At 46.1% G+C, this 15,384-nt stretch overlaps 1 protein-coding gene across 5 annotated transcripts in view; it reads right to left on the bottom strand.

The window, feature by feature from the left end:
• Positions 1-15,384, bottom strand: part of MYOF (myoferlin) — a 591,005-nt gene that overhangs the window by 255,505 nt on the left and 320,116 nt on the right. For all 5 annotated transcript variants that reach the window (XM_085606131.1, XM_085606127.1, XM_085606128.1 and 2 more), the window contains one exon: positions 2,279-2,385. In XM_085606131.1, the coding sequence (XP_085462257.1) occupies positions 2,279-2,385 (107 nt within the window). The remainder of the gene's footprint in view (positions 1-2,278; positions 2,386-15,384) is intronic.

Genomic DNA, 15,384 nt, shown 5'->3' with positions numbered 1-15,384 from the left:
TTCGGGCCGGAACAGATGTTCCTTGTCAAAGGGACTATTTAAAACCGACTGTTGTACTTCTGGTTTGAAACCACAAATCCTCAACCATGCATGTCTTCTTAATAACACACTAGTGTTGATCTCTCTAGCTCTGGTGTCGGCAGCATCTAAAGCACATCTTATAGAGGAATTGGATATGCGCTTCCCTTCCTGGACTAAATTTTGGGCTTTTGCTTTGTGTTTATCCGGGAGGTGTTGTAGCAACGGCTCTATTTCATCCCAGTGTGCCCTATCGTATCTGGCTAGCAGGGTCTGAGTGTTGGCAATGCGCCAATGATTTGCTGCTTGGGCAGCTACTCGTTTACCAGAGGCATCTAGTAGTTTTGACTCTTTGTCTGGAGAGGAAGCATCACCTGTAGTCTGTGAATTGGCCCATTTACGGGCATTAGAGACTATCAAAGAGTCTAGTGGTAGCTTACCTTTAATTAAGACTGGATCTGAAGGAGCAGCTTTATATTTATCAATCCTGGGGGTGAGAATGTGAGCCCGCACTAGTTCTTTAAAGACGTCATCAGCATATCTCATCATGCCTTTAAGCATAGGCAGAGTGTGACCAGCCCTATGTGTGGTACTGAGCGTTTGAAATAGGAAATCTTCCTCTAGCGATTCCTTGTGTAACTGCACCCCATGATATTCTGCAGCTGTAGCAAGTAATTCTAGATGTCCTACATTGTCGTCAGGAGGGGGTGGCTTTGCAGGGTAAAGATCTTGGTCGTTATCTGTAGGTGAATCTATGTGATAATCATTCCAGGGATTCATTGGTACAAAATTGTCCCCCATCTCCATCATCAGGTTTGCGTTTGTGAGGTGACTTAGTAAGAACACGCCCATATCAGGATTGATGTAGAATTCCTTTTGTTTTGGGTCTGATTTGAGTGTTGGGGCGTCGAAAATCGGATCCTGCCGCTTTGGAGGCACAGTTTTAGGTTTTGGTGCCTAGGATTTCAGCGCCGGGGTGCAATCACTTTTGGGCGCCAAAGGTTTCGGTTCCGGAGGAGGCTTTGACTGAGTCACCAAGGATTTCGGCTACGAAGCAGTTTTCTGCTTCAAGCCTGAACGTTTTGGTGCCAGTCTTTGGCCGACTAGATCCCGAGCCGGAAGGCTTAGCGACTTGTTTCGGTGCTGATCCTAAGGGGGGGTGTCGGAAACATTTTGTCGGTGCTGACCGTGGCCCGAAGGCGGGGGTGGGACCGAAGCTTTTGGTTTCAGCCGAGTTGGATTTTGGGTTATGGGGCGTTCGGTACTCACAGTACGTTGACCTTGTGGCAAGTCTTCTTCTGACTGAGTTGGATTATGGGATGGAGACAAGTTCCTCTGGTTCTTCTTCGGCCCCTTGAGCATCAAATTCTTGCTCGGATCCTTCACTGAAGAAGTCCAGCGTGTATTCGACATTTTGGCATCTCGCGACGTCGAGTCCGATGATCACGGAGGATTTTGTTCGATCAGAATGATTTGTACGCATCGCAGTCTTCTTCGCTGTGCCCCGGAGACAAGCAAAAGTTGTACACTTCTTGCAAGTCGGTGTGCATACACAAAGGGCAAATTTTAAATGGAGTCCGTTCCATCAACTGTGAAGTGGACCGACGCGGTTAGGCCAGATGATCTTTCCAAGATCTTCGATTGAAATAGAGGTTTTCCTCTACAGATACTATATGTGGAGAAGTGGGATACGCGTTCAAAACAATACCAACGTGGGTAGATTGGAATGCGCACCAGTTTTGATGCAGAGCGCAGAAATACACGTCCTAACCCGATGGCGGAAAAAAACAATCTAACAATGGAGTTGATGCCCATGCGCAACATCACTGAAAAAAGGAGTCACCGACCTTGGGACTAGAAAGACTTCTTAGTAGAAAAAACACTCGCAAACATCCGGACCCAACACTAGATGAAAGGAGTATGCAAAGTAGGTGATCTACAGCTCACATGCCTAGAACTCCAACATTTCTGAATTTGCACTGTGGAGAGCATGTAATTGGCATGAATGTTTTGGAGATCGTGGAGTGGGACGATAAGAGTTAAACCATAGTCCTTTAATAGATTATTTTTTTGGAACAGTGTATATCAGGTAACCTATAATTTAAAAGAACAGGACATTTATCTTAGGAGATTCTTTGACAGATTTCAGGTTCTAGAAAAAAAATCTAAGTATCTTTTCACTGCTCACACAACGGACAATCCTTATTTTCTGTACAAATGATGACAGAGTGGGAAAAATGTAAGAAAAAAAAGATCATACCTAGCGTCTTCTATTAGTTGATCAATCAATTTCACCCATATCTCTGCCAGGCGGCTTTCAGACATTTTAGCAAGTTGTGCAGATTTTAATGCAGTCACATTTGCTTTCTGGAGAGAATAAAGAAAGGTTATTGCATTAGGTAAAGATACAACTTGCTTAAATTTGGCAAACGTGTACTCATTTTGATGCATATCCTGAAACTATTTTTTCTAAGAACCTCATTTGACACAGTTTGCAATCCTACCATAAACTCTAGGAATGTCTTTTTTTGGAGTAATATGAATGTTAAAATAAGTGCAAGGCAGGCCCTTGGCATTGATCCAATCCCCCCATTGTGACTGTGGAGAATTCTGATGCTATGCCAAGATCCTGAAGTTCGAATGCTTATCCACTTGTTGGTCTTTCTGAAGACAAAGGTAGGACTGAACCCCTTTTTTCTTTATAGAATCTAACCTTGTTAGTGACGCTTTGTTATTTGTTCTATTGCTTTTTCTTGTTGCAATAGGGGAACCTACTGAAAATGCATATGGTGAACATTTGTTGTTGATAGTTGATGGGGAATGATGAGAGACTGTATATTGATTCTCATGGTGCAGCAAGTATTGAAAAATCTACTCCTTCCTGAATGAGGAAAGGGGCAGCAATGTTTAGGGTGGTGTGGGGTAATCATTGCTCTGTAGCTGCTGTTGGTTTTTATCGAGATGCAGCTGTTGCTGCTGCTATAATCAAAGTTGTTGGACTCAGTGCAGCTGGTAATGGCATTCCAATCTATAGTGTCAAAGTATTCCATCTATCTCTCCAAGCACACACTTCTCTAGGCTGTATGGTTCAGCGTCATATAGTGCATTTATTAATCATCATGAGAGCAGAAAAATTGTGTCTGAGAAATGAAGACATGAGTTTGTAGTGGATTTCTGTCTTCAAGACTGTTCTGGATGGTCAAGAAGCTAATTGAAAAACTATGCCATTACAGTATCTCTATGCTGATCGGTATGTTGCATCAGCCAAATGCAGAGGATCTTATTTGAAAATTGGAAGCCTTCTTTCTAGACTGTAATTTTTTCTTTGTGGTCGTTCCTAGCAATCCTCCCGATTCATTTCCATAATGAGTGGTGCCATTGATGCAGAGAAACGGTGCATGCTGCTTTCAATGAGCATGCTTCACCATGGTGTGTAGCACTGAATCATCTACTCGGTTTTCGTTGCAGCCTCAAATAAAATTGCCTCCTCACTACTAGCATCTGAAAAATCTGCATAGATCAGGTCCCTGGAACAATGGAACATAAAGCATGGCAATGTCCCAATGTTTTAAGGTAACATTTACAAAGGCTTTTCTATAGGAATATTGAACTAACTGGGTGGGGCCTCCTGCATGAACCTCCTGGAAAATCATAATTGCATCAGTAGGAGAACTTTTTATATCAAAGATCTGGTAGGTGCGATAGGTGTATAAGCCCCCTAATGAATTCAAACTTGTTTAATGCCTAGGAGTTTACATTCTAGGAAGAGGGATTGTTCCTCTTTCAGAAGAGCAACATGTGGTTTTCCTTTTGTTGGCACTGGCAGTCGTGATGCGATCATACCCCGACTTTCAGAAATCCCATAAGATGGAGACAGTATTCATTTAGGAGGAGGATTCAGAGGTAATGGTCCAGAGAATGGTGTCAATGTCGCCTTGATGGATCAAATAAATATCTCTCCTCTATATGATGCTTTGGGCAGTGATAAGAATAGTTTGGTGTCTAGCTCTAGGTGCTGTATCACTCTAGGTTGAGTGCCTCAGTGACATGTAGACAGAGCTGGTCTTTCTTGATGGTAAGCGCCACTACATCAAATGACTTGACATAAATTAGGCTCTCGTCTCGAATGCGGATGCCTTTGACTCTGCAGGGGAAAAGGTGATCAGATGTACAAGGAATCTCTTAACCAGTGATCCTTCTTTTCCTATCCCATCACAGGTGGAGGTTCTAAAGAGGTCTTGAACATTAATGAGGTACTGACAATAGCACCCGTGGCTTCTTTTTGGTTCAGGACCCCTGAGCAGTTAAGGAAGCTCCTGCGTAATCTTTACCTCTGAAGCAAATTCCCAGTTTGTCTTTAAGAGCTTTTCTACACATTTCCCAGGATAGCAGGCACTTCTCCATGGTGTGGTAATCCGGAGACGAAGCATGAAGAACATGTGAAGCCCTTTACAGATTTCTTGGTTGCCGCACAAAGGGCATTTCACAAATAGCGAAACCTTTCCTAATAGTGGGAAATGAAACAATACATGTTGGGATGGAAATGAGCCCTAGCATTGTGATGGACGTGCATCCCTTTCCCGATTGCTCTAGCTGTAATGATGTCTGGATCTCTAATGCAGATTTCTGTGATCGTGGGCGAGCACAGTTCACATTAGTGCACCATGACATAGGCCTGTCTCATGGATTGCAGCCCTTTTGGACCAGAAGGGGCGCTCCAAGCTATCCTCATAGTGGTGAATGGCTACTGCCTTTGCCAGGAGTTAACACACAAAAGGTGCTGAGAGGATGCTTGCAATAAGTCTAACCACTGCCAGCCGCTCTGGGTAGCATTCCAACCAATCGTTCTTTTGCCCACCATGCCACCTCATATTAGTCCCAGGCACATGCAAATGAGCCTGTACCCTCCTCCGATAGGAACAGACAAGCTTGAACAGCCAAGCCCTCTCCGAACTAAAACACAAGCAACCATAGACCAGTTTCGCCCTAGTTGGGGCTCTTCAGACAGGTGTAGCTTGGTTTCAGTGGCACCAGGAGTTAAGCAGCATGAGCAGTGGTGGCAGCATACTGTGTAGTGATCAGTAGGAGTGAACAGGTCTTAACCTGCATCACTGGAGTAAGACATATATGCTCACTTATTTAAAGTTCCACTGCTGTGTGCTTAACTCACCTGTGGCCTACATCGGTTGGGTGTGTAGTGTTGGGCAGTGCATTTGTGATCTGCATGTGCTTGATGTATGTGTGTCTGTGTGATGTGCAATCGAGAGATATACAGTGTTGTGCAGTATGTGTAGATGCTGGGCTTATGTGTACCTGTTAATTGTACAATACATGATGGATTGCTGTGCAGAGCATGTATGTTATATGCACGTCCTGGATGTATGTGTGTCTGTGAATGGTGCAATATATGAAATACCTTGGGTTCCATTTTGGGAGATCCAGGACTGGAGGAACATGAGGAGAGGATGTACAGTAATCACCTAAACAGATTTGTGGATTCCAGCACTCCTGTAAGCTGGGAGGGACACACTCAAGGAAGGGAGAGCCAGGCTCTTTAGTACACTTTAAAGAGTGCTCTTTGATTTAGACAGAGGTCACAAGGGGCCTATGCACATCCCAGTAAGGAGATGGAGCTGATAAAAGAATTTTAAAGATGAGGGCTGAGGCCCTCTGGTAGCTTTTTATACATATATCACAGTGGTTGAAATCCAGGTGTGAACCTCTAGTCACAACCATGGCCTGTGTTCTGGGGCTATTAGATTTGGAGAGACTCCTGCAGTGAAATAATTTTTCCTTAGAGAGAGCAGCGGAGAGAGAACCTCAAAAGGAAGCAGGCCCCTAAAAATAAGCTTCAAAGACACAGGCTCAACATCACATAGGGTATCTTTAAATGGCCTATAACAAGGGGTGGTTGGGACCCCCAAAATTGTCAACTATCAAGCAGTCAGTTGGGCTGTGAGAGGAGGAGAAGCTCTGCAAGACTTCTGCCTGTGACCAGAACTGGGAGCCATGGCCTGCCAGTGTCCCAGGTGTGTGAAGGGATGTCACCCAGGGAATCTAAGACCACCTGAAGCCTGAAGCACTAGTGCCTGGCAGCTTAACAAGACCACTGTGCCCTGTGTGGGAGAGGAACGTGTTGGAGGTAGCAATGTCCACTGGTGGAGCCAGGCAAATGGATCCCTGTTGCAAGGTGTGAGGAGACAAGTGCAGCACCTATCGAGTAATTGGCCGTGTGCAGTGGAAAGTCAATGACTCCTGTATGCCAGAGGAGGGCGCTGTGAAGTGAGCCGTGAACTTTGCTGCACCGATTGGGTCAACACCCGCATGCAGGTTGTAAGCCGGTGACAGCAGATGCCAGGTGGAACCACCATGAAGATTGTTGCTGTGCCGATCAGGCTAAAGCCCATGTACAGAGGGAGAACGGTGACCCTGTATGTCAAAGGAGGCCCTGGGACAAGGCAAGAAGCGCTGTCTGGTCAAGATAGCCAAAGGAGGAAGGCGGCCACCATGCTGACCCAAATGAGCCCGGTCATGACTGAGGACCAGCATCAGGAGTAGGGCAAACTCCTAATCTGTGGGGAGGATCTCACAAAACGCATCTCCATCGGAGGAGAATTGAGAACCCGCCCCCCCCCCCCGCCCCCGCCAGCTGCAGGACAGCAAATAAGGAACTAGAAGAAACTTGCAAGCTGTCCCTCCCGAGCCACATGTGATAGACACCTATTGTAAGCAGCCACTGCAGCTCCAGCTCCCATGAAGGAAGCACACTCAGACCCTCTGGTCATTAAGATCCTGCTGGTGCAGGTAGAACTGATTTATGGGCCTGATGGCCCCAGAGAAACTGTCCTGCCAGATCGCGCTTAGGTGCTGGAACACATTTGACCTTAATAAGGAGTGGGGCTCCCGAGACTCTGACTACTAGTGAGGCTTAACCTGAACATTGACTATAGTGAATGGGGAATAACCACTACTGCTAGTGAGAGGTCAGTGAGTCTCTGGGACCTGCCTATGAAATACTTCAGGGAATTGTGTGTATTGTTTGTAAATGTCATATTACTTTGTGTTCATAATATTATATATATATTCCTTTTTCCATAAACCCAAGTATTTGACTGGGCAACCATTTGTTGCCGCTGCTGAACATATGTTGAGTTGAGTGTCTGTTCACTCCCCTGGGTCTACACATCCCCCTCTCCCCTGAGAAGCATTATACTGCTTGACCCACACTACCACTGACAGACAAGTGCAGAAGGGGTACTTGGCCCAGTTGCTCAGGATCCATAGGAGGTTGGACCAGCACAACATCAAGATTAAAAGCACTTAACACCCATGGTTGGGCCCAGTAGCTCCTTTACGCCCTGTCGCCCTCTGAATGGGGTTCTGGCAACACATTTCCAAACATTTAATTAAGTTAAGATTGAAAAATATTTAGAAGTGAAAATTGGAAAGAGCCCAGTGTTCAGGAATACAGTGCCTGAGCATCAGAAGCTTCTTCAGAGATCTTAAAGCTGTGCCCTTTTCGATGGCAGGGCGTCAGGTTAATACATTAAAGACGCTGCATTTTCTGTGTTCATATTGACTGATGGACAACAACTTTACAAGTTGCAACACTCCACTTTAGAGTCAAAATCATTTTAAAGTTCTCTCTTACTACAAACGGGATATAATGTTCCTTTAAATAGACATTTACATAGATACAATAGTTGCTTTTATTTTCCTTTATAAGTCCAAATTGTGAGCTTAGATGAGCAAAGTGCATACATTCAGGGAAAAGCCCATGTGGAGAACACAGTCTGTCTTCTTGATTGATCCATCTAATTATTCATAAATCCAACCACTGGGACTGGAAAGAAGGTCACCCAAGGGGCGAAAATATATCCAGAGGAGGAAGGTCTTCATAACAACTAGTACAGGAGTAAAATGAATTTTGGGACTTACCTATGATCACGCAGTTCACCATTTACTAACAGAGAAGGACCCAACGTACCCTGGATAGAGTTGCCAAAGCTGTGGAAAATGCATTCAATGATGCAATCATGGCAACTTCCTCTGCGGTATGAATGGGTAAATGAATGAACATAATGCAAGACCTAGATACTGGAATTCAAAAGCCTGATGAAGTAGATGTCACATCCAAACCCTCCCTTGCATGTACTAGAAAGAGTGCAATCTTCCCCATTGACCACAAGGGAGAAAAGGTAGGTGAGTGAAAAAAAAAATCAAGTGTAGGCACTCTCTCTATTGCTGATTGTGTGTCAGAACTGGAGAAGAACGCTATTCTTGGGGGCGGAAACCTTTTTCAAAGTAGAGTGAGCAGAACATGCAGTGACCATAGATAGGTTGAAACAATCTTACACACTAGTAAATCTACTAATGAGCATTTACCAACTAGAGCTTTGTAGGTCCTTGGGGTTGGGTAAATCAAACTGAGCTTCTTGTAGACAGGCTCTCTCCTAAACAAGTGAATGCATTTTCAGCATGGATTATAAATTGAGGATATTTAAATATATCCTTGGCACATGGGAAGTGTTGCAATCTGCAGCATACAAAAGATCAAACTCTGTGTTAAACAACTCTATCAAACCAATCATAGGTGGCATTCAGTAGAGGTTGACAAGAGAGGGACTGTGACTGAGCAACACATCATCCAGTATCTGCCCAGGTAATGGAGGAGGATAATGATGAATAAAAGTCATTAATTTGTTTGATTTATTTTTTGGAGGCAGACATTTGAATGCACTCACTACAACTTGAAGGCATATCCTTCACAAAGAGTATTCTGAGCAAGTTCAAGCCAGCATACATGAATGTTAATGACCTGAAGCATTGAACAAAGAGAATTAATCAGGTAAAATAAATCTAAGTGGAATGTCGAAGGACATCTGATAATTTTTGAAGTTCAGTCCCCCATCAAACCAGTTCCAGATTATAGCTATAGGCAAAAAAAAAGACTAAATCTTAACACATCCAGAAGTCTTGATGGTAGATAATACACACTATACCTGATGGAGTGTATATTAAGTCGCTGAAAAACATCAGAGTGTTGCCTCTGCATTATTCCAAACAAGCAGGGAACCTTCAGAGTTAAAAGAAAGAACAATGCAAACACCAGTCTGCAGTCATCCACTTCTATGTGGAAGGCAATTGTTTGCTTAGTAGACAATATTTCTACAAGCCTGACATACGTAGTTAGACAAGTGTAACACATGATTTCCCAGTTTGTTAAACAATAAATAAATGAAATCACTCAGAAGTCAATCAGATAGAGAACCATGTTGTGGAATTCTACAAGGAAACCTGTTCAGCAGTACCAACTCACATCTGTGCTATAACGGGTAAAACAGTATACCTAGTAATCTGGGCAATATAAAAGACGAGAAACAATGGCTCCATTGGAGTTTACTTGGATCCAATTCCGGAATACGGTAAAAACAGAATTATTGCCTGCTCCATCGAAGGTGACAGTACGGCAAGTAATTTAAACACCGTACAACCAGATCTTCCAGGATTTTGCAACAACAACAAAACAATTTGGGAGGTTAGTAAAAACCCTGTGATTTGTGTTACTTTAGCCCTCTCTGCCCTCCTCCCTCCTAATTTAAAGTAGAAGTTGGGTGGTAGAGGCTAAAATAACTCTTCTAAACTATGCCCTTGATGCTGGAAAGCCTGACAGCATGTTGGTGACAGAGATCACAGCTTTAAAATATAAATCTGTACTCTCTCTGGCATCACACTTGTCTTCTCAGCTCAGTCATGCTGTGCAGTGCTGGTTTGCTGGGCCCATTTCCGGGCCACTGTATGTTTGTGGCAGGCATGTTTCGTGCCGGTTGCACAACTACTGCTAATTTTCTTTTTTGAGCTGTAAGTTATTTTGAGACCGCTAGAACTGGCAAAACAGACCACAATATCCTTGAGTCTGTAGAACATACATTAATCCAGTAATGCCTATTTTAGAGAAATAAAATGGCATTATAGACAATCAATTCGAATAAATATCAATTAATGCCAACAAAAATCAAGATTAAAGTCACAGGATTTGGCTTGTGGTAAACAATGAGGAACAGCTATGTCCTGGAGCCAAAACTGCATCAGCAAAAAGCGGGGATGTAAACAATAGGAACTGTGTTTTTATCTGGCATCTTTACTCACCTGCACCTCTTGGCTCGCCACGAACAGCGCTACTCGCTGCAACGATCCCCTTATTTCTCCCGCCATTCCCGAGGGCGAGGCGAGACACGCCCCCTCGGCTGGCCACGCCCCCCGCCATACCTATAAATTGAGCGCGTCGCGGCCAGGCTTCGCATTCATGATTGGCTCCTGAGGCGGAAAGCCGGGAGCAGGGGCTATTTACTTTTAAAATTTACTGTGATTGAATACTGTGTTTTTATCTGGCATCTTTACTCACCTGCATCTCTTGGCTCGCCACGAACAGCGCTACTCGCTGCAACGATCCCCTTATTTCTCCCGCCATTCCCGAGGGCGAGGCGAGACACGCCCCCTCGGCTGGCCACGCCCCCCGCCATACCTATAAATTGAGCGCGTCGCGGCCAGGCTTCGCATTCATGATTGGCTCCTGAGGCGGAAAGCCGGGAGCAGGGGCTATTTACTTTTAAAATTTACTGTGATTGAATACTGTGTTTTTATCTGGCATCTTTACTCACCTGCATCTCTTGGCTCGCCACGAACAGCGCTACTCGCTGCAACGATCCCCTTATTTCTCCCGCCATTCCCGAGGGCGAGGCGAGACACGCCCCCTCGCTGGCCACGCCCCTCCAACCTCTTGACCCACCGGCATAAAACATGTGTCTGGCCAGGAAGCGCAGCGGACGAGCGCAGCGGGCGCGACTTTTGCGCGCCGAAGGCGCGCGCGGCCGGACGGGGCTAGGGGCACGATTCCATGCCAAAACAACGTCTTATTCTACCAAGGACCTTATTGCCCTCCAAGGCCATTGGCCACTCCTGGATCCCATCCGCAGTCTGATTTCCTCACTAGGCCTTGCTCCCTCTTCCCCCACTGCACCCTATCCCCTGCAGCTCGTCCCCCCGTCACCTTGCCCCCCCTCCCTTGACCCCCCCCCCCCCCGCTCTCCGGCATGGTCTATTTTCCTACTCAATACCAGGTCAGCGGTCAAGCACCACCACGAGCTGTTTGTCTTACTCGACTCAGAGAAACCTGACATTCTGCTCCTGACCGAAACCTGGTACTGTGATTCTTCCCTCCCTGTTCTCTTGGCCACCCTACCCCCCTCCTATGTGGCCCTGCGGGCCGACCGGCCGACTGGCAAGGCCGGCGGTGGGGTCGCCCTAATCGCTCGGTCGGAGTTGAACTTTCAACCACTCCCTTTTCCCCCTATTCCCCCTGCTGACTTCCTGGCAGTCCGCTCTCTTTCATTTCCCCCCCCCCATAACTTGCCTCCTTATGTACCGCCCTCCTCAGCCCTCGCCCTTATTCTTGCCGGCATTTCAAGACCTGTTGGCTAACCTGGTGGTCAACTACACCTCGGTCTTGGTGCTAGGGGACTTCAATTACTGGCCCTCAGACCCACACGAGTGCTCAGCCTCTAAAGAATTTACAGATTATCTTTCATCCCTCAACTTCGTGTCACACATATCCGTCCCCACTCATTCCCACGGGCACACACTGGACCAGGTCTGGTCCCTTAACCTCCCTGTGGCTTCGGCTGCGGTCTCGCCGTGCCCATGGTCTGACCATACCCTCATCTCCCTCTCCATTCTCCGAAACCTGATGCCCAAAACCCCGCACACCAAAAACACCTGGGCGCGGAATTGGAATAGACTGGATTATCCCTCCTTGACCTCCTCACTCTGCAACTCCACTCCCATTCTCGCGGGCCTATCATCCGCCTCTCAAGCCAAGGCCATTAACACCTGGCTGGCTGGAGGCTGCGACTCAGTGGCGCCCTTACGCCGCATTTCCATCCGCCGACCTAAGGACTCCAATAGATGGTTCAATGACCACCTAAAAGATCTCAAACTGAGCGCCCGTCGGGCGGAGAGGCAATGGAGGAAAAATTACAGTCCCTTATCAAAAACCCACTTCTTATCAACACTGGCTAAATACAAAACAGCAATCCTGGCTGCAAAAACCTCCTACTTTTCTTCAAAAATAACTTCTGCAAAAAACAAACCCAGGGAAATCTTCGGCATAGTGAATGACCTGGCATTCTCAGACCGAACCTCGTCCCAAATTCCTCCTTCTCAGCCTCTTTGCGACCAACTTAATACCTACTTCTTAGAGAAAATTGCTACCATCAAGACCAACATCCCACCACCCTCGTCTGCCTTCGTCGATACCTCCCCCCCTCCCGTCCTACGCCCTTTTACCTCCATCCCCCCTCTCACTCAGGACTCTTTTTTAGAGATACTTCCCAAAGTGAAGTCGGGGTCTCCTGCGGACGTCTGCCCGGCACGAGTCCTGCAGCAAATTTACCTCGGCTGCCCTGACCCCCCCATCGCCTTCCTCAACAGCTCTCTGGCACAGGGCGTAGTGCCCTCTGTGCTAAAGGCAGCTACAATAGTGCCCATCCTGAAAAAACCTGGCGCGGATCCTTCCATCTCGGCCAACTACCGCCCCATCTCCCTGCTACCCTTTCTGGGCAAGGTGATGGAACGCCACGTCACCGCGGCACTTAGCGCCCATGTCGAGGCAAATGGAGGATTGGCATCCCGCCAAGCCGGGTTCCGCCCCAGGCATTCGACCGAATCAGTCGTGGTCGCAGTCTTAGACAAACTCAGAAGGGGCATGGATGATAACAAACACCAGGCACTGGTCCTCCTTGATCTCTCCGCCGCCTTTGACACGGTGGACCATACCATCTTACTTACCCGTGTCAAGGCGGCTGGTATCGGGGGATCAGCTCTGGTCTGGCTCTCCTCCTTTCTGCGGGACCGCACTCAGGCGGTTCGGCTAGGCGACTTCACGGCCACCCCTCTCCCTGTCACTTGCGGTGTTCCTCAGGGTTCCTCTCTCTCCCCGTTGCTTTTCAATCTCTATATCTTTCCTCTCATTTTCGCACTCCAACAGCTGGAGGTCACCGTTTATAATTACGCGGATGACCTCCAGCTCATCTTTGATCTATCCCCCTCTCCTCTTTCTGTCTCTAACTTCCAGTCAACTATGACATTCATCAGGGACTGGATGAACCACAACCACCTTAAGCTGAACCCGGATAAAACCGAGCTGGTTCTCACTGGTGGTTCATCCAGCCCCTGGAACTCTTTCTTTTGGCCCCCCTCTCTCGGTCCCGCACCTACCCCTTCCACCACGGTCAAAACACTCGGTGTCAAAATAAATAACCAGCTCACTCTCCATTCACAAATTAGTTCCGTGGTATCCTCTTGTTTCCTCACTCTCCGCACGATCCGCACTGTTTCCCGTTTTTTTTCCCCCAGGCACTTAAGATCATCATGGCCGCACTAGTGATATCGCGACTGGACTACGCAAACGCTCTTTGCCATGGTATCCCCGCGTACAGCTTGCGTAGACTCTAGATTATCCAGAACCAGGCAGCTCGGCTGGTGTATGGCCTTCCTCGCTATCACCATTCCACCCCCCTTCTCAAGGAGCTTCACTGGCTCCCTGTAAAAGAACGCTCCCTTTTTAAGATCGGCTGCATGGCCTTCCAGGCCCGTCAGGGCACTGCCCCCGCTTTTATCTCTTCATTAATCAATCCGTATGTACCTGCAAGAGTACTTCGGTCTTCCTCCAAGTCCCTTCTTCAGACCCCTCGTTTCACACGTAAAAAGTGGGGCGGGGCCAGCTTTTCCACCCTGGCTCCAACTTTTTGGAACTCACTCCCTGACCATCTCCGCTTTGCCACTCAGTACCTCCCCTTTCGTAGAGATTTGAAAACGTTCCTCTTCAGCCAGGCCTTCCCCTCTTAAACTCTCTTAATATCTCCTCTTATCTTTTCTTCTGGTCTTCTCCCTCAGTTGCCAATTCCCCTAGCGCCAAGAAACCGCAAGGTGTACGCTGCGCTTTAGAAATATTTTTTAATTAAATTAAATTAAAATTTTAAATTAAAACTCATTTCTGAAGAGTCATGGAATCTAGGTATCAAGTGGAGGAACCATTAATTGATTCTCAAAAGCAGTTAGGGTGATAACAGATTAAAAAGCATGACATGTTTCTGCACTACCAGTCACAACCACTGCACGTATTCAAACACTTGAGGCTGTCTATCATCAGGAAGAACATATCAGGACGAATAGCCAAAGCAAAATAAGCTGAATGTTCGGTACTGGTAATAGAAGAGTGTATATTGACATTATCTGGGTGTAATCAGAAATATAGCATTCCTCATGTTTACTCCTAAGTCCCATCCACACAGAAGAGATGACATTGTAGAAGATGGTTGTCTGTAAACAATTTTTACGAGACAGGCAAATTGGCAAGTTGTTAATGATAACTTGACATAGTTGGGCAAATTTCCCGAATGTGTCAACTAAACAATAATGCTTAGAAAGGGTACCCAGAAACACCCACGTCTACTTTAAAAACAATGTTCCTTTGAAGAATCTCCCTGAAGCTGAACAACCCTGCATTCTACGTATGCTCTATTTCTCGAAGTTCACAGGGCTAAAGAGGACTCTTGATATGAAGACAAAGTTCTCATGTGATTTGAATGTTATGAATATTTGTTTGTTTAGGTGAATTTCAGAAGAACCTTAAGAAATAAATGTTACAATCAGAGTACTTCTTTACCCTTGGGAACATTTTTAACGGTAGGAAAGAAACATTTTTGTGGCTACATTAATGCTTTTATAGTCTGTTTCTTGCATGGTACTCTCATCCTAGAAACTACTTTATGTTGCTCGTGAAAGATTGAAGTGAATAAGGGTAGGTATGTGAAGAGAGCAGCATCAGATTTCATCGGTCTGAGGATGAATATCATTTCCACATGGAAAATATTTTTTTGGGTGGCAAATAAAAAACTAAATAAAGTATGTAAATGAACATTTGTCTAACAGAACCCTGGGGAAATCTACAGGGGTCAATATAGGCCAGTGGGAGTACACAAGAAATCAACAACTGTCTGAAACTTACCGGAGATTTGACTTTGGAAATGATGGCTTTGCAGTGCCTAATTTGTGCCAGCGGTTTCCGGTGCTTGGTACCGGCACCCAATTGTCAGCACCAGCTCTAGTAACAGCCCACCACATGGTGGCACTGTATTTCTAATTTTCAGAGGATCACAACATTGGTGTTCATCAAGTCAATATACACCTAAAATGAATAACACCAGCCTCTCACACCCACTATAATAGCTTTGTGTGGCCGAAAATAGTCTGAATTGTCACTTGAAGGAGTTTGATGTTAGGTGTTATGTTGTTATTGTCAATGGC

The sequence above is a fragment of the Triturus cristatus genome, chromosome 1_2, assembly GCF_964204655.1.
Source record: "Triturus cristatus chromosome 1_2, aTriCri1.1, whole genome shotgun sequence".
Lineage (NCBI taxonomy): Eukaryota > Metazoa > Chordata > Amphibia > Caudata > Salamandridae > Triturus > Triturus cristatus.
The sequence above is the reverse complement of the archived record's forward strand: the minus strand, read 5'-3'. Positions and strand labels throughout refer to the sequence as shown.